The following is a 24,361-nucleotide window of genomic DNA, read 5'->3' as shown; positions in this document are numbered from 1 at the left end:
TGTTAGCCATTATGGATGCAGTGAGAAGTTAAGCAAAATGACACCTTTTATTGGCCAACTAGAAAGGTTACAATATGCAAGCGTTTGAAGCAACTCAAACCCATTCTTCAGGCAAGATGTAAAGAAAACAGAGATTATGAGGCAAGATGACAGTTGTCTTTCAAATTATTAAGAAAATTAGTAGGTTGACTAACAGCTTTAAAATGATTGTTTCAATGAGAACACGGGCAGCAGAAACTCAAAGTGATTTTAACAATGTATATCACAGAAATATCTGAAAGTTTTTGTTCACATAGAGAAACAGATTAGGCCAAACACACTTATATTTCAGTTGTTAATTCCTCTATGGAGAACTGCATTCAATGTTAGCTCTTGGTTTATTTGACTTCTCAGGGGATTTTAACCTTAGATCTTATGATTATTCATTGCTTGAATGTTATGGGCATTTGCTTTACCCAGCTGCTTTTTATATTTGCTGATATAAAGGTAGGTATTCTAAATCACCTTTCCTTTACACATTCGTCCTCTTCGGCATCGTGGCTCCATTTTAGTGCAGGATTAAATTGGTACACAACAAGAAAGCAAGATCTCCAAGCTCAGGTGAGCGAGTGGTATTTATCACAGCCCTATTTTAAAATCCGTCCCCCCAACATTAGTCACTCTACTTAAGAAGTGCAGCTGTCCATTGTGTATTTTATGTCAGATCTTGTTTATCTTAGTAACATTTTTCCTTCTTGGTCCAAGTGAGGATTTTTGTAAACATCATAAATGGTGAACTTTTCACTTTTGCTGTTCTAATGACATATAAACTTTGAATCTAAAGGAGCCATGTCATCCCTTTAGCCTTTAATAGAATTTCCATTTATAAATGAGATTAGCTGAACATAAAGTACAGAGCAGGTGAAAAAAGCAAATATTTAAGAAAGCACTTGCTAATGTTGAATCAAACGTCATTTTTTTAGTAGACACGACAGGTTCATGTCAAGTCACTTTAACTTATCTATAGTCCATTTCACAGATATTTTAAAAGAACTTGAGATAAATCACAATCTTCCAGCTGGTGCGGGCAGTAGAAAGGACAGATGTGTAAATATTTAAGGAGGTGACTCTCAGAAGGCTGCTCTCGTTACCTTGGAAACTGTCACACAAGCTCTGTATTGATGCAGATGTTGAAGCTGCCATGTTATCTACCAGTTCCCACTGTCACATATATTAAGCTAGCCCTCCATTCACTGAACCAGCTTAATCCAAGTCAAGGGGAAAATGAGCTGTTCTTTGTCTTATCTGTTTTCATTCACACACTGTAAATAATCACTAATAAATGAGAGATACAGTATGTCTGAAAAAGCTGCAAAAAAGTAAAGCCCTTCCATCAATACCACTCCACAACTCTATGAAATAATACATAACAAAAATGTTGAAATGTTAGTCAGCAGTAAGGCAAGAGGAAGGATAATGATGAACCTTTTTACATACATATAACAGTAAAAATTCAAACACCTTCTAAATCTAATTCTTGGTCTGAATTAAAACATTAGAAATAATTTGTCTTGGCTACTGAGTTTTAATCAGTGTTCAGATGCACAATGACACAAACTTTTTCTAACTATCATAATTCAAAACAAAATGGTCCATTGATCAACATCGTTTACCCTTGTTAAAAGATCCTGAAATATGTTTAGTTAACCAAATTAGCTCTTTGACGTCTAATCCCAGCAACACACACTTCCCTAAAAAAGCTCATCCTATGGCACCCTGGTTCTTCCCTCCCTCTTGAGCACACCATCGTTCCCTTCAGTTGGGCCTCCTAGCTTAAATGAGCTCAGAAGACTCAAGAATATAACTGGATGATAACAATTGTGCTTCCTGAACAATTTTAGGTGTATTTTATGGATTTTTGCCCCCTTATCACAAACAATCACCTTTAAATACTGTTTTATTGCAATTACCTATTCTGTATTTTCCTCCCATATTATAAGTATACATATACAGAAGAATACCTATAACTAAACATCTGTGGTGATCTAAAAGTAATGACGTTGCTGCTGGGAGTGCAGCTCGGATATGCCAAGTACTGTTATTTCTCTTGCAAAAGGGACAGTCGTGCTAAAGACTTGGAACACATTAAAAAGAACTGGCTGTTCTGTAATAATTTGGTCACAGGGTAGAAAAGAGTGGCACATAAATCACTTGTCAACCTGACAAAGATATTTTTCTCTACATATAAAACTTGGAAGAACAAGGAAGTGAAGGATTTTGATATTTAAGACAGATTTCTCCATGAATAACTGACGCCAAGATTAAGGAAGGCATTTTTGTTGCTCCACAAATCAGACATATAATCAATGATAAGAGGTTTGAAGATCTGCTAGTGTTGGCATTGAAAACACTCAAGGATGTTATTGAGAATTTCCTCACCAACTTTGGAGCACCATACTACATCTAGCTATGCTTCAAGCATACAAAACTATGAAGTGCAACATGTCGCTAAAGATTCATTTTCTCCATTCACACTTGGACGTCTTCTCTGCTAATCTTAGTGTAGTCAATTATGAACATTCACCACGACATTGCTATATTGGAAAAATAATACCAGGGTACTGTCAGTCTGAAGTTATATGTGTGTTTTACCATAATAACTAATGATGAGTGAACACTGATGTATTCACTTTGTCTTGAGTTCGGTGAAATGTTTAGGAACTTTGCAGATCTCAGAAAAATGCACTGAAGTCAATGAGTAAGGAGAAATGAAGTAGTTGTGGCCAAAGTATGACTTGAGCTGTGAGACAGCAGTGCTAAAAAATGCTTCACCATTCCTCCATGGGAAACAATAACAGAACTAAACATCAGAACAGTAAAATTTCCAGCAGACAGGACACATGAATTCACAAAAGCTGGCCCCCCATAGATATGATAGCAGGACTCACCTTTTTCTGAACTGAAAAATATAGTTTGTTCACTGCCACTGCTACCAAATAAGCACAACTCTAAAGCATATATAGCATCTTTCACTCCTTCCCATTTCCATTAACTGGGTAAAACTATTAAAAAGATAGGTGTAAGTATTACAAACAGGTTTCAAACAAGTCTATACAAAAAGACATCATCGTTAAGACATGAATACAACAGCACATTTCCAGTTTCCTTCTGTTTCAATGTTTTTACAACTTTCCTCAGGAATTTTTAGTCCACTATTAAGATCAAATTATATACAGTATATATATATATATATATATATATATATATATATATATATATATATATATATATATAGTGACAGATAGGGGGCGCTGTCGTCCTCTTGAACCCTCAGACCAGACGCCAGACACCAGGTAAAAGTCCAAGAAATTATTTTATTTGGACAATAACGTGCACAAAGCACCTCCACCTCCACTATACTCAATAATAAATCAATAATCACAATAATAATTCTCAAATACAACAATACACAATCCTCCACACCTCCCAGCAGCTCAGTCACCCTTCCTCCAAACTCGGCCCCCTGCTGGGATATATATTGGTTGTTACAACTCTGGCCTCAAAAAGCATCATGGGACACCGGGAAAAAAATACAGTGATCCCTCACTATATCACACTTCGACTTTCGCGGCTTCAGTTCATTGCGGATTTTAAATGTAAGAACATCTAAATATATATCACAGATTTTTTGCTGGTTTGCGGATTTCTGCTGGCAATGGGCCCTTTTAATTTATGGTACATGCTTCAGAGTCAGTTGATTTCATACAAGGAACGCTATTGGCAGATGGCTTAGAAGCTATCCAATCAGAGCATGTATTACATATTAAATAAAACTCCTCAATGATATACGATATGCTTCCCGTGCGGTGCTTTGCATACTTGAAAGCCCGAATAGCACGTATTGATTTTTGATTGTTTGCTTTTTCTCTCTCTCTCTGACATTCTCTGCTCCTGACAAGGGGGTGTGAGCAGAGGGGCTGTTCGGACACTGGCCTAGAGGATACAGACGCTCCACTAAAAGATGCTGAAAGACTACCTTCACATTGCTCCCTTCCTTGCAGCTGCTTTCTCCGGCGGTGCTTTGCATACTTAAAAGCCCGAACAGCCCTATTGATTTTTGATTGTTTGCTTCTCTCTCTCTCTCTCTCTGACATTCTCTGCTCCTGATGCACACTCCTTTGAAGAGAAAGATATGTTTGCATTCTTTTAATTGTGGGATGGAACTGTCATCCCTGTCTTGTCATGGAGCACAGTTTAAACTTTTGATTAAAGGGTGTTATTTCATGTCTAGAGGGCTCTAATAATGTTAAAAAAATGTATTTAGAAGGTTGTAAACAGGTTTTCTATGCTCTAACTGCGAACATATTCGATTTATAAATAAAGAATCCTACTTTGTGGAAATTCAGTTATTGCGGTAGTGTCTGAAACGGATTAACCGCAATAAACGAGGGTTTACTGTAGTTCCTGGCCAGCTGCATGATGAATCTCTAGGAAAATATTTCAAACATAGTCATTGGTAGAACATGGAGACACGGTTTAGGCAAAAGGTTAACAAAATAAATGAGACTAAAGGAGAAAAGGAGATGTATAAAAATGAAAACACCAATTGAGACAGATGATGATAAAAGGGTAAGATGAAAATGAGATGTCAAAATAAGAAAATAATATAAAAGTACTAAGACAACCAAGAAAGTAAGAGAAACTGACTCACATTACTCATTATTCAGTTTTTTTATTTGACGCTTTTACGCAAAATGATATGTTAATCACTCATGTATATCAAAATTTTTTACATGTTTGTAGAACTGGAGCAGGGATAGGTTAAATAACTTATGATTATACAGGTACGTTACTCAATGGTATATATTTACCAGATATCTGAATGTGGACCCCGATGCCACAGTGAAGTGATGGGGACACTGTGATGTAAAAATGGCGCCGTTCTTTGGATGAGACGTAAAATCGAGGTTCTGACCCAGAAAAGATCCCTGGAGATCCTTCGTAAAAAAGTGCTATGTATTCTGATGTCGGGGCTAAATTGTCCACCATGGCCTATTTATTCTGGCTCCCTAATCATCCCGTCTCTAATTGGCTACCTGTCTCTCACCCCTCACCACCTAATAACTAATGTGTGGTGAGCCAATTGGTGCAAAAATAGCGTCCGTCACATCAGCCAGGTCGATGCATTGGTGATGGCTGAAGTGGTTCACCACTGTATATTTAAAGTGCTTTGAGTAGTGAAAAAGAGCTATATACAGTAAATGCAAATAATTATTATTATCTGCTGTTTTATTTAACCAAATTTAGTCAGTAGGTAAGGGTCTCAAATGTAGATGTGTTGAATCTTTTTAACAAATGGGGAGGTTCCCTTTGATGGCCCCATATACAGTCAGTCCTATGGCAACTGACTATCAAGCTCATCTTAGAACCTCCCGTAATTATTTTCGAAGCTCATTCTCCATAATATAATGTATGTGTGTACAGTCCACCAGCGCATGCATTATATGTAATCATAATTCTGTTAGTGGTAGGGATCACAAGTTCTCAATAAACTGTTTTTGTTCTAGAATTAACACATACCTGTAAATTCATTTATCTATTTTTTGTATCTTGCAAGACATGCTAAGACATACATGACACAGCTTATCCTGATAGCGTCAGGCAGAAGCCAAGAACGAAACTTGCATTTTGCACCTTTATGCACACACCCACAGTCCATCACGGCAGGCAAATTAGAAGTCGCCACTCAACTCATCTTTGGAACACAGGTGTAAATGTGCAAACTCCATACACACAGTATAAAGGCCAGGATTTGAGTCCACGTCCCTGAAGCTATGAGACAGCAGTGCTGTCCATAACGTCTTTGTGAAATTGTCCAATTACACATTCTGGGGTGACAGTTACATCTCCAGTTTAGAAATGCCAATCATACTAATGTGTATGTCTTTGGGATGTGAGAGGAAACCCATATGAATATGCAGAAAAAATGTTAGCTCCGTGCAGCACTAACAAGGAAATCCAGGTCCTTGGAGTCTGAGGCAGTGATGTGATCCACTGCACAACTGGGCCACTTGTAGGTAGAAGTGGCATAACACTTTGCAAGACTCAGGAAAGGGGATAATAACCACCGACTATAAAAACCATGAGACGTAGTGGCGACAATGCATTACTGCATTTCACCTTCCTTCGGTCAGTTGTGGAAATAATAAGAATTAAAGCCATAAAATGTGTGTCTTTTCCCTGCGTGAATATTGTCTCTCAGATCCAAAGTATTGGAATTATTTGTCTCATGGAATCTTTTATGTGCTGCTGACTTACTGAAGGAGTCTTGCAAATGTAGTAATGTGCTCTGTGGCCACACATCCCTATAACCGACCCCTGCACAAGCAGCTTGTTTAATGTATGGTGCATATCCACTTTTTTCACTATACTTGAGGGGTTGAAAATGGGCAGTCTGAGCACTCAGCGGAGCTCTGTCAGTGGCAAACCCAATGGAGGCACTGACAGGTGGCTGGCTTAAGCTGTAGGGGTTGTGGTCAACTTTATAATGTTCTTTTTTACTTGTTGGCAAGTCCTCATAGTACAGCTGTTGCTGAAAGTCATTTTCTTCTTTGACTGACATTGCAGAATTTGGATTTGTTGGCAGCTGCCTTGTGTAAAGAGCCAGAGTCTTTGCTGTGTCCGTTATTTTTAGTGCCTGAGACAGCTCTGTAGTTTCCTCATTCTTTAAACTCAATCTAAATTTTTTTTGATCCACATCGGAAACAGCTGCTATAGTGTTAGAGTTACAGATGTTGTGTTCATGCAGGCCTTGACAGCCTGGAGCAAGTTTCTCTGCTGTGTTCACAGTGGGCTGTACTAACTGGCCTTCATCCATACATGAGTGCTCCAACTTCCCTTTTGCAATTGCCTGCTTTTCATCTTGTTCATTTTGCACTTTCAGGAATGATAATTCCATTCTCCCATTCTCCTGGAATCTTTGAGTGTGAATTGAATCCTTGGTCACCTGTCCCATCTCCCGGGGTTGAGATTCCAGTTGCCTTTGTCCTTGGAGCATTCGAGAATATCGGCCTTCAAAAGGACGAGCTGGTGTGAAGGCTGAATGTGAGCGCTCTCTCTGTTAAGAAACAAAAGTAATACTTCAATATAACTCCAAACCTAAGCTTGTGTGATTCATGGATTATGAATAATAATATCCAGATTCAGCCCCTATAATACCCAACATGGTATTAGAAAAGCGGCAAATACCAAATAAAGGGATCAACTTATTTATGTAACCTTTAGCCAGACACTAAAAACAATATTTGTTGGAATAAGCTAATTGATTTTCCTACATTGGACTGCAGGAAGTGATTTGCGGTGTCCTGAAAATGAAATACATGATAACTGATTGCTATTGTGATACACATCTTGAAAGAGGAAATGAGGCTGTCACGAGAGATTAGAAAAATTAAAAGCATGGAAGAGGCAAAGGAGAAAATACACTTAAAAAAAGTCATTAATTTTTTCAACCCACATTACCATTTCAGGTTATAGCCTCTACTATCAGTATTTTAGTCAAATTTGTCTGGGTTGACACTCTAGCCTAAGACAACTGAAATCACTTACAATTTATAGTAAACAGTCCATCTAGCAAGGATGCTTTTTGCATGTGAGAGGAAATCAAATATCCTAGAAAAAAACAAAACAGGGAAGCAACAAAGTCAAGAGACCTACACAGCATATACCAGTATTTCCCAGTCTTTTATTGTGTTGGTACACTTTTTGTAACCAAAAACATCCCAAGGCCCACTGCTATTTGTGACCCGACATTTGCGCGATAGACATATGAGCGCTGAAAAAATAGCGCCGATTAAAACGCGGTGTCAAAATCGCGCCGACAAAATCGCACAAAATCGTGAAAGTTTTATTAAATATGAATTACTAGCTTAAAGCATGTATAATAATGTTTATTTTAGAAGTCAATATTATGAGACGCGACATGCCATCAGCACGGCACTCTGATAGTCCTTAAGATCACGCCCTGCATATGTAGGAATAATTGCAGCAAGACGTCTTGATAGTTGAGCGTATTTAGACTTGCTGGCTGCCTGACTGCTGGTAATTCCGCTTTGTATACAACGCGTTATGCCAACCCTCAACTGAATTATTTGTTTGCGGCATGCCATCAGCAGTTATAACAGTTATATCCTAGCACATAATGTGTACATAATGCGCATGTACGCGTCCCACTCTCTTGGCCTCTCTCGTGATTTTGTCGTGGCGATTTTGTCAGCTCGCATTTGTCGAAAACCAGTTAGTGGGTTTGTCGGCGCTCATTTGTCCGTTGCGGTTTTGTCGGCTCTCATATGTCTATCGCACTTTTGTCGGTGAACCCTGCTATTGTACTAACCACAAACACATGATATCTTAAACATGCGCTCAACTGTCCAAAGGGATGGGACTACCGGAGAAGATGGTAAAAAAAGCAGCTCTTAGATCAGCATTCACAGACACAGCACTAAATGAGCACTTTGGTGGCATCTCCCAGCTGCATTTGTCCCTTTGCCCACTCCTCTCTGTCTCGGAGGCAAATCGTGTGCCCACTATCCACTGGCCCTATGAGAGTCTTAACAGCCAGGAGACACATCCAAAGTGCTATGTCTGCAAATGTGGTGCTGGTTTTATGCCAGCTTTTCCAGGTAGTTCTGTCTTCCTCAGACAGGTCTTGAGCACTTAAGAACATTAGAACACTCTAGACGAGAACAGGCCATTCAGCCCAACAAAGCTCGACCAGTCCTATCCACTTATTTCTTCCAAAAAAACATCAAGTTGAGTTTTGAAAGTCCGTAAAGTCTTACTGTCTACCACACTACTTAGTAGCTTAATACAAGTGTCTATCATTCTTTGTGTAAAGAAAAACGTCCTAATGTTTGTGCGAAATTTACCCTTAAAAAGTTTCCAACTGTGTCTCCGTGTTCTTGATGAACTCATGTTAAAATAGCAGTCTCGATGCACTGTACTAATTCCATTCATAATTTTGAACACTTCAATCATGTCACCTCTTAATCTTCTTTTGCTTAAACTGTAAAGGCTCAGCTCTTTTAATCTTTCCTCATAATTCAACCCCTGTAGTCCTGGAATCAGCCTAGTCGCTCTTCTCTGGACGTTTTCTAGTGCTGCTATGTCCTTTTTATAGCCTGGAGACCAAAACTGTACACAGTACTTCAGATGATGCCTCACCAGTGCATTATAAAGGATGAGCAGAACCTCCTTGAACTTGTACTTCACACATTGTGTTATATAACCTAACATTTTGTTTGCCTTCTTAATGGCTTCTGAACACTGACGGGAAATCGATAGCTTGGAGTCCATTATGACTCCTAAATCCTTCTCATAAGGTGTACTCGCGATTTTCCCACCACCCATTGTGTATTCTACTAACATTTTTACTTCCTATGTGTAATATTTTATATTTACTGACGTTAAATTTCATCTGCCACAAATCTGCCCAATCCTGTATGCTATCCAAGTCCTTCTGTAATGATATAACGGATTCCAAATTATCTGTTAATCCACCTATCTTGGTATCATCTGCAAACTTTACCAGCTTGTTACTTATATTCCTATCCAAAACATTTATATATATTAAAAATAGCAGCGGCCCTAGCACTGACCCCTGTGGAACACCACACTTAACATCAGCCAATTTTCATGAGGTTCCTCGCACCTTAACCCTCTGCTTCCTGTGTCTGAGACAATTCTGCACCCATCTAAAAACACCACCCTGACCTTCCACTTCTTTTAATTTGATGCCCAACCTTTCATGTGGCACCTTATCAAATGCTTTCTGAAAGTCAAGATAAATAATATCATATGCTCTACTTTGATCATATCCTTTTAATAATAATAATAATAATTCATTACATTTATATAGCGCTTTTCTCAGTTTTCAAAGCGCTATCCACACAGGGAGGAACCAGGAAGCGAACCCACAATCTTCCACAGTCTCCTTACTGCAAAGCAGCGGCACTTCCACTGCCTCCTCATAGGATTCCAGCATGTTAGTAAAACACGGCCTCCCTCTTCTGAATCCATGCTGACCGTTCAGAATAACTCCTGTCCTTGCCAGGTGTTGCTCAATCCTATCCTTAATAATTCCTTCCATTAATTTTCCAAGGATGCATGTTAAGCTTACTGGCCTATAGTTGCTTGGATCTGCCCTGTCACCTTTTTTATATAATGGGATAAATTTGCCATAAACCTTAAGGAGGTTGTCCCTCGCAGATTCAGATCCAGGTGTGCTACATTGTCATTTCCAAGTCACACCTCAATAACTCTCATGGTGCACAAACTGTGCCGTAGCAACACTGCTTGAAAAACACTGCCATATTCAGTAGTACTATCAGACAGAGCTTCATAAAACTACAGAATTCACTTGAAAAGGGGGTACACTCAGAAAGATGGCAGAAGCTTTGGAGACTCTACTATGGTAAACAAACATCTTTCAGTTTTCTTCTCTCTATTCAATCAATTAATCAGTCAGTCAGCCTTTATTTTATATTATGTCCAACACAGAAAAGACCAATCTCAATTTTCTTTACAAAGTGGTACAGAGGTTAGCACAGCTGTCCCACAGGTCCAGACTCTACAAACTGATACTTGGGCAGGTAGTGTGGCATGCTGGGTAAGGCTTTGGACTTCAAACTCTGAGGCTCTGGATTCAAATCCCTCCATTGACACTGTGTCACCCTGAGCAAGTCACTTTACCCGGTACTCCAATTTGAAAAAAATAAAACAAAAAGAAATGTAAGCAAATGTAACTCAGATGTTGTAAGCTGCTTTGGATAAAAGTGTCAGCCAAATAAATAAATGTACTTAGCACTGCTTGTGTGGAATATGCATGCTCTCACTGGGTGGCTTTCCCACCGGACACTCTGCTATTCCTCTCAAGTTCCCAGTATGTACTTATTGGGTAAATCAACATCTTTAAATTGGCTTGGTACGAATGAGAGCAGGTGGTACATCAGTGCTCCCTGTGACTGACTAATCTCTATCCATCATTTTAATGTTATGTGCCCTGATGCTTCTGGGATAAAGTTATGTCTCAGAAGTATTGAATTGGACAAAGTATGAGAAATAGATGATTGGATGAATATTTAAATAATATGAATTGATACACTGTAGTATATTAAATTAAGAGAAAATATCGATATAAAGTGTTCACTAAAACACATGTCTCATATTAATTAGCTAACAGGATGTTTTTTACTTACATATTTTGACTCACTGTCCAGGCATTTGAAGACTTTTCCTGATTTTGCAGTATTTCCATTGGTGGCAACTTATGTTTAAATGATTTAGTTATTTTAAAATGATTGGAAGTAAATATTGATTTATTTATAGTAAGTGGGATGGCACTGTGTCTCTTTCTAAGAACAGATTCTGCACACCTGGTTTGACTCCTACAGCTAGCCACTGTGTATATGAAGTATGCAGTTTTTCCTCCATGTCTATATTGTTTTTTTCTGTGTATTCTAGCTTTCTTCCCAGATGTGTGTCAGGTTAACTAGGATTCTACGTCAGTCAGTCAGTGAATGTGTGCATGAGTGGGCCCTATGATGGACCAGGGATGGACTGATGGTGCCCTATCTGTGGCTGGTTCCTGCCTTTACTGCCAATGTCACAGAGAATTAGAGCAATCAAGTTTGAGAATGTTATATTATTTTATGCTTGCCATCAAACGCACTATATAATATGAAGAGTAGTGTTAAGAGGCTTCTGGAGAGTAAAAATTAAAAAGGTAACTATGCTTTTGATAAATAGCTCTATTTTCCATTATGTCAGCATTTTTATATATGCAAACTTCACACCTGCAGTATCTAAAGGCAGAGATGTTTTACCCTTGGCTATTCTTGTTCTTAAAATTGTTTGTGGTTGAGAAATTGGTTACAGCTGCAATCATGCCTCTAATGCAGGTAGCTCTGTGAAATTTACAACTATTTCCTATTTGCAGTAGAAGAATGAGTACTTATCAAGTAAGTTTTAAATGTTGATGACTTCCTGCCACAGGATATATAGTAAGGTGTGAATAATAAATGAAAACTGCTTTCTTACAGCAGGGCCTGGACTGGGATCTTCGCCCAAACAAAACTAAGAAAAGGCTTCATTAGATTTTTTTTTTTTTTTTTTTGGAGGAAGTCATCCTTCAAAAACACATACACAGAAAATGCAATGTTATACTTAGTAAGCATTACAGTTTAAGTCGACATTTTTCTGTACAGTGAAAAGTAGTTAGGTGCAATCTACAATAACAAGTTGGTCTTGATCAAATATTACAAAATACTTTGTGGGGCCCAATTTCTCTTTTTTAAAATGATCAAAACTACAAGCAAAGTTATTGTAACGATTTTTTTTATCGCATACATGAAAAAGATGTGTGGATAAGAGTATAAAACAAAAATACAAATTCAAGCTGGGAGTCAGGTGCAGACTGTCTAGTCATGTAACTTAAGCAAGTAATTTATTATTTTATAAGACCCAGTTTAATGAAACAGCAGGGTAACCTAGCTGGTAGCTGAGTGAGGTTGGCTGAATGTATTTTTCTTACCTATAAACATATTAAGCATCTCAACAACTACTCCTCCTTATTTTCCACCTGCAACACCAACAGAAGGACACCTGCATACTTCATTATTTCAATTACTGATTTACTTTTTTCAGAAAATATCTTTTAATGCTCAAGACAGATACAGTACACATCATATTAGTTAGTCAAACCTGAAAAAGTACATTGTGGGTAATGGTCTTAAATGAACTGTGATATATACACTAATTTTAGGAATGGTTTTAGCACAAAGCAGTGCCACAATTTTTATATCATATTAGCCATCTCTGCTGAAACCAGTCCCATACTCAGAAACAAGAGTGTTTAAATTAAATAAATATAGTTTATTTACAGACAGTTAGGATTACACAGGAGTACCGAAAATTAAACAACAAAACCCTGCATAGACCTCACTTTACAAGTGCCAAAAAAAGAGCACATCAGGCTTTGTTAACCCTCTGTCTCCAGAAAACCTCCTATTTCACACCTTCTTCCTTTGTTTCTATTTCAGCTTTGAAAATCTACTCACCTTTCCTGCCTCTGTCAGACCAATGCAACCTAAAATGATAGTCCTGTGCTGGGTGGGGGGTATACCGTACATCAGTAGTCAAGTCAAGTCAGGGAGCATGCACTGGTACAGCACATTGCCGCACCCACCACATAGCGAAGCAGCTCAGGGTTCTGGTTGGCAACCCCCCAGGCACACACACGGTCCAATCCCACCCACCCTCTATCTGCTGCAGTCAGGAGTTCAGTGGGCGACCCCTTATCCTGGTCCAGCCACTCAGATCCCCAACAATGAGGATCACCCTCGGGGAAATGCGCCACATGGACATAGTGCCGTAACTGACACTCCCTCACAATGTAGGTAATGTGCCTCATTCAGGACTCCATGAGCAACAGCTCATTCGACACAAAGTCAATACAGCAGTACCCAAGGATTCTCCGAAAAGACACAGTACCAAAGGAGTCCAGTCTTCATCTCCACTGGATAGCGTCCATGTCTCGCAACCATATAGCAAGATAGGAAGCACCAGGACTCTAAAGACTTGGACCTTTGTCCTTTTGCATAGATATTGGGAGCGCCACACACCCCTTTCCAGCGACTTCATGACCCCCCATGCTCTCCCAATCCATCTACTGACTTCATAGGAAGAGTCACCAGAGACATGAATGATGCTGCCAAGGTGAGTAAGCCTTTTGACAAGGTCGACACTCTCTCCGCAGTCAGTACTACTTACTTACTTACTACTGCATCAGTAGTAAGAAGGTAAAATGACTCTTTCATTACAATGTAGATTTGAAGGTGAGAGATGGACAGGCAGAGAGCACAAAAAATACTTCAAAAGGTGAAACCAGGAAGACAGATAAAAGAGGTGAAAATACAGTGAACAAGGCAAAATGCTGATGGGGCAAAAATAAAGTTAAGGATTCAAAAATGCAAGAAGGTAAACAGAGTAGATTCATTCAGTGAGCGTGCGCTGAATGTTATAAACAGCCTGTTTAAATATTTCAGCAGTTGATTCTCAGATAACAATTGCCTAACTTCAGTTTGCAAGGTAATGGTAAAGGTGAGGTGTGCTTTAGTGAGAAGCACTCCATTCTGCAGGTGAGCTGGGTTTTCTTTTTTTTTTCTTTCCACTTATTTCCAAGGTCAGGAAATGACCATTTAAAAGTGCCCTAATGAAGTTTGGGAATCAATAGGCAACTGAGGCTAATTAAGGACAGGGATTACTCAACACCTCTTAGAACAGATCAGAATATGTGAAAGGCGAGGTACACTTGGACACCCCTTTGATAGGTTTAATGGACACTGCAGACTACTGTTATCTTAGCAATGCACAGTACTGCTGGCGACGGGGCACATGACATATACTTTCCTACCTCACTATATACAAAGGCAGCTTCTCTATAGTTCTTAGGCCCTTTGAAAAGGCTGTCTGGGCATAGGGCCTGCTGCACTTTATGAGGCAGTGCCTTCTGTACAGAATCCACTGAGGCAGCAAAGCAGGAAACAATCTTTCTTGTGCTGAGGCACACCAATATGGTGTATTTGCTCTAGCAATACACGTCTGCTCAAACCTGTTACTGGGAAACTCCTTTCATGCTCTCTCTGCTTCAGGGCTTTGATTATGCTGATGGTAGAGATCACGCCATGAAAGTTTCTTAATACCTTTACCCACCAATTTATGCAAACCTCTCCCCTATTTACCACTTTTATTTATGTAGTTTTCAATTATCAGTTGGGCCACACACTGTATCTTATGTTATGTTAAGCAATCTCACAGAATGAATAACACATGTCCCAGAAGTCAGTGCATAGATCAGTATCACCAGCATTTGAGAAGCGGAACAAACTGACAAGTTAAAGTAAATACTTATTATCGCAACACTGAACTTCTTTCCACCTACCAAGAAAACTGGGCATCTAATTTCCTTAAGAGACAAAGTAAGTTGCAAACAAACTGCTTTAATAGCAAGCAAAGTTACTTTTCATAAAAACAAGGCTTTGTACTTTAATTAACTTAATTTAGCCACCCCAGGGCTTTGAAATAATAAAATACAAATATACTATTTTTAAATCATTAGACTCATTTGTTCTCGTGTAATGAATTCAAGGTTCTGGTATGGAAGCTGATTTAGAAAAATAAACAAAAATAAAAAAAAAGCAAAAAACACACACACTCTAAAATGTGCCTTCTACTTGAAGCATGTCACAGCTAATAATTACTAAGTTCAAGTAGAAAGGTAATACGCTTCTGATTCTTGACGTTGTGTCATACACCACCATCTTGTTTAGTCGTTTGCTTAATTTAATTTTGTGTCTTATGATGAATACCAAAAAGGTACGTGCTGTTCTCAGTTCTGAATGTGAGACAAAATATGCTGTAGAAACTGGAGCAAAATGACTTTCCTTTCCAATAAATTAGCTGCCCTGGTAGTGAACGTGACTGAAGGAAGAGCTAAGAAGTTGCAGTTCATCGTCAACACTACCTGCAGCCTGCTTAATGAGTTTCGGTTACATTTCTGGATTGATTTGCAGTGGTCCCTGAGGAAGTGCTGTGTCCTTTGTCTCAGGAGACACAATTGAGGCCAAGTGTTCTTGACATGGATATTTAATCTGCTTTGTACACAGTTCATTCAACTAGGAATGTTAAAGGGAGCGACAGGTGCCTCTTGACCAGTAAAGTGTCCTGTTCTGACGTGCAGATCTTCTTCAAATCATGCTCATGTGCTGCAACTTAAGAACACAAGAAACTTTACATACAAGAGGAGAGCACAGAGCCCACCAAGTTTATATGGTTAGCCAAGTGGTCCTAGTATCCCATTTTGAGTACCTAAGGTCAACTTCACTGGAATGGTTGAACTCCTCACTGCATCACCAACACTCAGATATAACTCTAAGATGTTTAATACTTTTATTTTGTATTTTCATTGGGTTGTTTTGGCTTTATGCTATTGTATTTCCTTCTTCTTTTTTTGGATGTTTGTTTCTTAATATGATCTTCTTAGAAAGCAGTGGGCATCACTGTTGTCAACAACATGGTGGTGCACATAAAGACAATGCACCCAATGCTGGTGTCTTTTGAGAAGACCAAAAAAATGTTAAAAATGTTACTGTCATAAAGTTACAAAAAACAACAATCACGTTTTAGAACAATGGCGAAAACAATAAGAAGAAGATCACATGGGAGCTGCGGTGGATCAGGATGTTCTCTTGTTATATAAAAACAACTACTTGACAAGATTAAACAATACAAATCAGCACCTTTGTGATTCATACAATCACAGGCCTCATAAGAGGGTCATCCTGCATTGGCATTTATGGAGCATGGGCTGAGACTGATGCTTGTTTCACACACTTTGGATTAGAGTTCTCCAGTGATCTACAGAACTTGGTCCATGCTGACATACGTTAAAAAAAACTCAGGGGCATTATTGTTCTCAGCATTCTACTGTTTTCCTAGAATACAAACAATGTGATGGGCACTATCATCTTATTATATGATGATTCAAGGATGACACCTTACCTTTCAGTACTTTCATTTGTTTTCCGTGTCAGTCTAAGGTGTTATTTACTTCCCGAACTCCAATGAAATATTTCTTTGAGTGTCCATGAGTCCTTTATTGCTGTATGGCCCAGAGTTGAGCGCAAAATTTCTGTTTGATGGCGTAGTGGATAGTTTAAAGCTTATACAAAAGTAATAACCAGAAACAGGACATAATTTGACTTTAACGGGTGTGCTAAGAGCAGTTTGGAGGCAAACCTAAGGCCAACTAGCCAGAGAGGGGCTTTGAATAATAATTGACAAAACCAAAATCGACTAAGTACCAAATATCAAAGTCAAAATGAACATTGCAGAAGAAAGTCATAACCTTAACAAGAACAACAACAATTCTCATGTGTCACCATTTCTTTTTCGGCTAATCTAAATGCTGCCATCTTAAATTTAATGTGTGTGCTGATGTCAAGTGTAATGACGACATTAGGTCTCATACATAACAACAGACATTGTTCCTATCAACAACATGGACATAACCATGGAGGGATGATTCCAAATTGGCAGTGATAATTTAAAGAACAGCACACACAAATGTATTCTTGAAAAAGTTAAACAATAGTAAATATAGTACTAATATGGTAAACCTTAATAATAATGTTTCAAAATATAATCAAATGCTGTAGAACATTTCCAAACCAATATTCATAACAGAGAGAGTTCTTCATAGCTGTCAGCTGCACAGTCACTTTTGACTTTATATATTCCAGTAATGTCTCCTTGTTACACATGGATGCATCCTGCTGTATATGAAAATATTTCTTCTTTGGGCTTTCTTGGGGTACTTGGGTGGACTATTTTACATTATTTTAGGTTTTGGAACATGTCAACTCCAATTCTGGTAGCAATTTTCATTAATTGTATTCATTTAAATTGGTTGAATTATTTCTTTGCTTTTTTAATGCCTGTGATGGTCCTGGTTGGCTCCATGCTCCCTGGTCACTTCAAGGAACCTCTTCAACCCGTAACCATCGACAGTCATAGACCGAGATGAGCCAGACAAATGAGGACACTTACTTCAGCAAGGAGTTGGTACATAAGTGTCAGTGATTTCGTTAAAGTTCCAACAAATGAAAGGGGAAACAGTGCAGTGATTCAAACAGTCAATTAATAAATAAATAACCTAATAAAAACAGTGACAATCCATGAGTTAATCCAGAATTAAAATCAGAGATAAATCAAACACAGTCATTGGGTCCTCAATATTCTATCTCAGATCCCACATGAATCCAGCACGACTCTCTCTCCGTTTCACCCATAACTCACTCAGCCGGCGGAGACTCCAGCAGCCACGGTCCTCACCACCAACCCCTGTCTTGGTAGCCTCAACAAGCATCATCCAGATCGCTCGGGGTTGGTCATCCTCCTGTCTTGCTTCTTGCTCTCATGGCATACCTTGGCTCCTTGGGGAGAATTCCACCGCAATTGTACCCGCTCCTCTAAGAATAAGCAGCAGGGATAATATGCCCCTAAAGCGCCAGTCCTTTGCTCCTGTGAAGGGCTAACAACTGTGCTGCCTCTCACTCATTCGCTGGCTGGCTCCTTGAGGATCACCATCGGATTCTGCTCTCATGGCTCTCTATTTCTCTCTTTCCTTTCTGTTTCTCTCTCTCTTTCCTACCTCTCTGCCATGCAGGCTCCTTTTAAATGGCCTGATTGGGCACGGGTGTGACACGCTGACTCCTCCAAGGCATGAATGAGGCGCTTTACTAATCTGCTTGCATTTGCAAATGAGTGGGTGATCAGCCAAGCACCCCAATCATCTTTGGAGAGAAGCATATTCACACACACCAGCACCCGAACGGAGCCCGATTATTTATTTAAAATCTGCACTTTGCCACAGACCTCTCATCACAATGCCATTTTGTGGAGCAGTTGCTACAGCAACCCAGAAGTGAGCGCCTGGGACATTATATGGTTGTGGGTATAAAGGTCACAAAAAAACTTCATATTCATCTGAGTTCATGGAGTGAAAACTAAGAGATCAGCACATTGGACTTTTGATTGTGTTCTCTGCAAACAAAATATTGACTATGATTTAGATTTTTGGCTTTGTTAGGATCCTCAGTATTGGTTACTTTTTTACAAGAATTCTAGTGGTCACTGTTTTGATATTCTGGTGTATTTGGTGGTTTTCTGCCCCAATGATTATGGTGGTTATGTTGATTGACTGCTGTTTGTATATAATTATTTGTACCTTCTCTGCAATCATTTTCTTTATTTAATGGTGGCACTATATTTAGCTACTGTTATTAGGACAGCGTCAGCATTGCCGGGAGTGTGTGACCTAAGGTCATGAACTTTCAATCACGACATAACAACATAAGAGTGCACCTCAAAGACGTTTCCAACCCGGGATGTGGCAGAGTGCACTGACTCTTTTTCTCCCTTTCCTGCAGACCATTCACGGGAGATTCCACCTTGCCCTCTTGACATCACTTCTGGGTCTGAGCCTATGGAAGAAGACCTTGCCGGCTCCAGCCCCTGTGATGTCACATCTGGGCACGAGCCTATGGCTGAAGACCCCTATGAGCCCGACCCCTTTGATCTCACTTGCTGTCTTCCCCTTTAAAAGCCTCCACCTTTTCCCTATTCCCTCAGTTCTGTTTTGGACTCAGTTTTGTGCACATCTGTGCTGTTATACATTTTGCAATTTTGCAGCCAGAATACCAATATACGGGTGGCTGCCCCAAACCTTTATATGACTCTTATGTCTGGTTTTTGTGACACTTGTTGCTAATTTTACAAAGTGGGTAACTCCACTACCCAAGATTATGTGTCATGCTGCTTGGCTCATATTGTCCTCCCAGACATAAGACATTCGCTCTTATAACACTAATTTAGCTTTATTTTCTCCATAAAGCTCCATTAGTGGTCACGTTTAATTCATACCTAAACACAGTTGTTTTTCTCTTTCACATTTTATATGATAAATTTATATCTTAATTTGCTATATGATTCTTTTTTCTGAATGTACCGGTCCTGATCATACTGTAAGCTCCTCAAAGTTTATTTCCTTGTAATTTATCTATTTAACAAACTCATACTGGATACTAGCTGTTGTACCCATCTAAGACTGCTTGAAATACAAGCAATTAACGCAGACCTCAGTGTTAATGTTTGTAGTGCACCATCTATTTGAATTTATTTTATAACACAAGTAGTAATAAAATGAATTGCATTTGTCATTCTAACAGATATTACAAATGTTTGCGATGTGCCATCTGTTTGAATAACAAATGCAATGCATTTTATTACTATAAATGTTTGGGATGCACCATCTATTGAAATGACAAATACACTGCATTTTATTATTACAAATGCTTGTGGTGCACCACGTGTTAGAATGACAGAGACACAGCAACCTGATGGACACAAAGACACACAGTCTTTTATCCTTTTATGGAGGCAGATAATTATGATGTTTCGAAATATACTCCAGTTTTTATTGTAAAGCACTTCTTGATGACATACTTTATGAGAGCATCTATAAAGAGTAATGATTAAAGTTTGAATACCATCGTATTTATTTTACTTGGCAAAAGAAAAAAATGAACTTAAATATGAAACTTCATTTATGTATCTGTCTTTATACTTACACTCATTTTTCAATCATGCCATTTTCTGAGCTGAAGAAGTACTCTACTAGGCCTGCTACAGCTACTGAGTGACACACCATCTTTAGAATAGAACAGAGCTGTAGTACTATGGCTCAGATGAGGACAAATTAATAAGTAAGGCCTTAGGGGGAACAGCAGAGCTGTACTGATGCCAAGGCAGCACAATAATTAAAAGCATCATTTTTCCTGCTCATAAAAATGCTCAGTAAAGACATTTCAAGTGGGTGCCAGTGCTGCCATTGGCACATTGTGACATGTTCCCACACAGCAGTTTTCTTGCATGTTTTAATAGTCATTTAAAATTGTGCTGCAGTATCCTGAGCTGGAGCTGCAGCGTTTACAGCAAATTACGTCATATGACTTTCCTGTGAGAGCCTAGGAATGTCAGCTGGGAATTCTGTAAAAGGCACCTTCTGATTCTACATATACTAGAAAATAAAACCCTCAAGTGAGCTATCTGTCTTATTAGAACCATTATAATGTTCAGATATATAAAAAAACAAGGAATTTTAATTGATTATTTTCAATAACTTACTAATTCAGACATGAATGGGTTTATTTTTCCTGTAATCGCTCCAATCATTTTTTCATGATAATCATCCAGTTGCAGGGGGTTCATAGGACCATTTCCTAAAAAAACAAAGCAGTTGATTTTAGATTCAATACATCAGTGATAACCAAAATAATCCCTTAATAATTACAAAGTTGTCTCTTTTAAGACAAAATAATTACAATGTTCCTATTTCACATTATTCATTGCTGACAAAAAATGCACATAGCATCAAGAGTGCTATTACGCAAAAAAAAAAAAAAATAATAATAAAGTCCCACAAAAAAAACATGAAAACCATGATAGTAAATATCTTATTAAGGGCTATAAATAAACAAGTGGAATTATTTTAAATCTTAAATATAATGCACAATATGCACATTCAAAATCATGCAAGACATGTGAAATCCTCAATTTTTAAATAATATATACAGTAGATAGAGGTGCTGGTCATAAAATTAGAATATCATGACAAAGTTGATTTATTTCAGTAATTCCATTCAAAAAGTGAAACTTGTATATTAGATTCATTCATTACACACAGATGTATTTCAAATGTTTATTTCTTTTAATTTTGATGATTATAACTGACAACTAATGAAAGACTATGGTAACTCAGTTAACTATTCTGTTCAACTGTGGTAAGCAGAAAAGCAACCAAGAATGTACAACATGCCAAACCTTGAGACAGATGGGCTACAACAGCAAAACACCATGTCAGATTCAATTCCTGTCAGCCAAGAACAGAAAGTTGAGGATTCAGTGGGCACAGGCTCACCAGAACTGGACAACTGAAGACTGGAAAAATGGAGCCTGGTCTGATGAATCTCAATTTTTTGATGAATTACTTGGATGAAAGTGTCAGACTTTGGCTCCAACAACATGAAACCATGCACCCAATCTGCCTTATGTCAACAGTCCAGGCTGCTTGGTGATGTGCAATGGTGAGGGGGATGTTTTCTTGGTGCACTTTGGGCCTGTTAATCCCAATCAGTCACTGCTTGAATGCCATAACCTATTCGAGCATTGTTGTTGACAGAGCTGCCACCAGGGGGAGGCAACTATGACACCTGTCATGGTCCCTGAGCAGTGGGAGGCTCTCTTGCGCAAGGCTAAAGCTGCGGCAAATGAAATGGAAATCCTTGCAGTGTTCAAATCAGGTCAGCATCGCAAAAGACCACGATGTCTTATTGAGTCCAACGGATCTGATGCAGAAACAGATGATCAGGAATCCCAAAATCCAGAAGTAAAATTCAGAAAAGGCACATTTCACGTTATGACCAAATTCCTTAATTTCAGAATTGTCCAGGAGTTTTGAAAGCCTAAACAACATATGTCGCCTTTTGTTACAATTTTACACTTTAGGAGCATAAGCACGGAGGAGATCTCAGCCACTTGTGCAAATTTAGATGCAAAATATTCAAAGGATCTTTCATATCATTTGAAAGATGAGATGATTCATGTCAAGAACGTGTATGACACAAATGTTAAGGTCCGAAGGTGGGCACTATGATCATTGATATCATATAATGAGATACACATGCAGAAATAAAAAAATTGCAAAAAGATACGTTGACTCTGTTAGTAATTTTAATTCAGAGCTACCAGACCCTCCACGAATCATGGAACATGACATGCGATACGATATTATATAAATTTAATTACGGTTGCACGAAATTTCAATGTGATCGATGTTAAGCTTGAGTGTATCATATGCATGTCACTCTCCATTTGGGGAGGCAAAATAATCATAGTATAGAACCAGGGGTCGGAGGTGCTCAGCCATAATTGGCAGGGGCCCAAGATTTTCTGGTGGTGGGACTGTTGTGGACCATATGCATTCCTTCATGGCCACAATTTACCAGTACTTCTAATGGCTGTCACAAAGCAAAAGTCATTTCAATCTGCTTTCACCAACATGACGATGGGTTCAGTGTTCCTCAGTGTGTTGTGGCAGAACAAGCATGAATTTGCAGCTGACAAATCTACAGAAATGGTGCGATGCAATCATGTCAGCATGGACAAGAATCTCAAAGGAATGCATCCAACATCTTATGGAAAAATTGAGGCTGTTCTGTGAGAAAAAGCCAGCTTGGTGTTTCTATGATTTGTATCAGCGAGTGTGTATGTGCATGCCCAATAATAAAAAGTGGTTTATGCCTGTTAATACATCAATTAAAATGAAGGCTTGGGATAAGAAAATAACGATCTAGTTTTCAGAGGCCTAATGTTTTGTGCCATATTAACAGAGTGCTTAGTGAGAGGCAGCATAGTGGTCAGCATAGCCATATAACAGGGATCTGAGAGTTTACAGCGTGCCATGCTTAACACACACCCACCTCCATTTATTTTAGGTCAACTTAAATTCACTAATTCACTTACCAGCTCAACCACTGCTGATAAAATAATGAAGTGGGACCAGGAAGGTTCAAAATCAGTGGAAAGATGAATGTTTAAAGTCACTCTAAAGTTTTTTTGTTTTTTTTTTTAAAGTGAAATACCAAAGAGAGATCCTATGCTCTTTCGTATATACTGATTAAGAGGAATTCATGAGCTCTTTTGTGTTTTGGGATGATATAAGCATGGGAATTGTTTTTGAAATACTGGCCTGATGTGTGCCAATAAAATATTCCTCACACTACAACACTACCAACACCAGTTCATTTCAGAACAGTATAGATGCATGAATGTATGCAGTTTACACAAAGTCTGACCCTACCACCTGCATGTCACATCAGATGTCAAGATCGATCAGATCAGGTTGCAGACTATGCAAACATTAGTGCTTGCCTTGGCCAAAGATCAATGCCCTTCTCCAATGCTGAAAAAAATCTTTTATTAAGTACCAGTAACGGCGCACTGCATGATAACGTGCAGTGAATACACTTGACTTGAGCATTCCTAGTTTTCATTCTCTTTCTCTGTCTCTGTTTAGCATGCATTTGCTCAGAGGTTGATGCGCTTGCTGCTTCCTGAGCAGCTCTTCTATTCTTCACCCTAGCAGCCCGCTGCTTCTCTTCTTTTGTCGGCATCTTTTCACGTTAAAACTGATTAAGTTAGTTTTTGTGTTGCAATTACTTATTACGTTTTCTTTAATTTTTCACTTAAGCTGCCATTTAAGTCTTCAATCTGCCTCAAGAATGATTAGCGAAGGTGGTAGGGAATGAGAACGGCGCCCATACGCATGCGCTGCACGGCCGCCCTGCTGTGTGCAGCCGAGAGTTGATTCTACATTAAAATAAAAAATAAATAAAAAGAGTAATAAAAATCATCACTCCGAAAGCAGATAGTAGATGTCTCATAGTATATGTGTACCAAATTCCAAGTCAATAGGTGAAATGGTTTGCGAGCTTCAGGTGATTTAAAATCCTGGTCAGACAAACGAACAGCCACAGTAGCGTATTATATAAGAACATTTGCAACCATTCTGTTAGACTGAACAAATCTTGCAATTGTCCACTGACCTCTTCAGCAACTTATTTTTGCACATAAACTGCCTCTCTCTGGTGGTTTTGTTTATCAAACCATTTTTTGTACCAATGTTACAGTGTATACAAATCCAAAA

At 38.7% G+C, this 24,361-nt stretch overlaps 1 protein-coding gene across 2 annotated transcripts in view; it reads right to left on the bottom strand.

Moving 5' to 3' along the window:
- Positions 1-4,695: 4,695 nt before the first annotated feature.
- Positions 4,696-24,361, bottom strand: part of LOC120515423 (uncharacterized protein C7orf31) — a 71,488-nt gene continuing 51,822 nt past the window's right edge. For both annotated transcript variants that reach the window (XM_039736398.1, XM_039736399.1), the window contains exons 8-9: positions 20,782-20,876; positions 4,696-7,096 (exon numbers count right to left, since the gene is read on the bottom strand). In XM_039736398.1, coding sequence (XP_039592332.1) covers positions 6,170-7,096; positions 20,782-20,876 — 1,022 coding nt within the window. In that variant the 3' untranslated portion in view covers positions 4,696-6,169. The remainder of the gene's footprint in view (positions 7,097-20,781; positions 20,877-24,361) is intronic.

The sequence above is a fragment of the Polypterus senegalus genome, chromosome 15 (assembly GCF_016835505.1).
Source record: "Polypterus senegalus isolate Bchr_013 chromosome 15, ASM1683550v1, whole genome shotgun sequence".
In the NCBI taxonomy this organism is placed as follows: domain Eukaryota; kingdom Metazoa; phylum Chordata; class Cladistia; order Polypteriformes; family Polypteridae; genus Polypterus; species Polypterus senegalus.
Note: the sequence above shows the minus strand (reverse complement) of the source record. Positions and strands in the feature narration are given on the sequence as shown.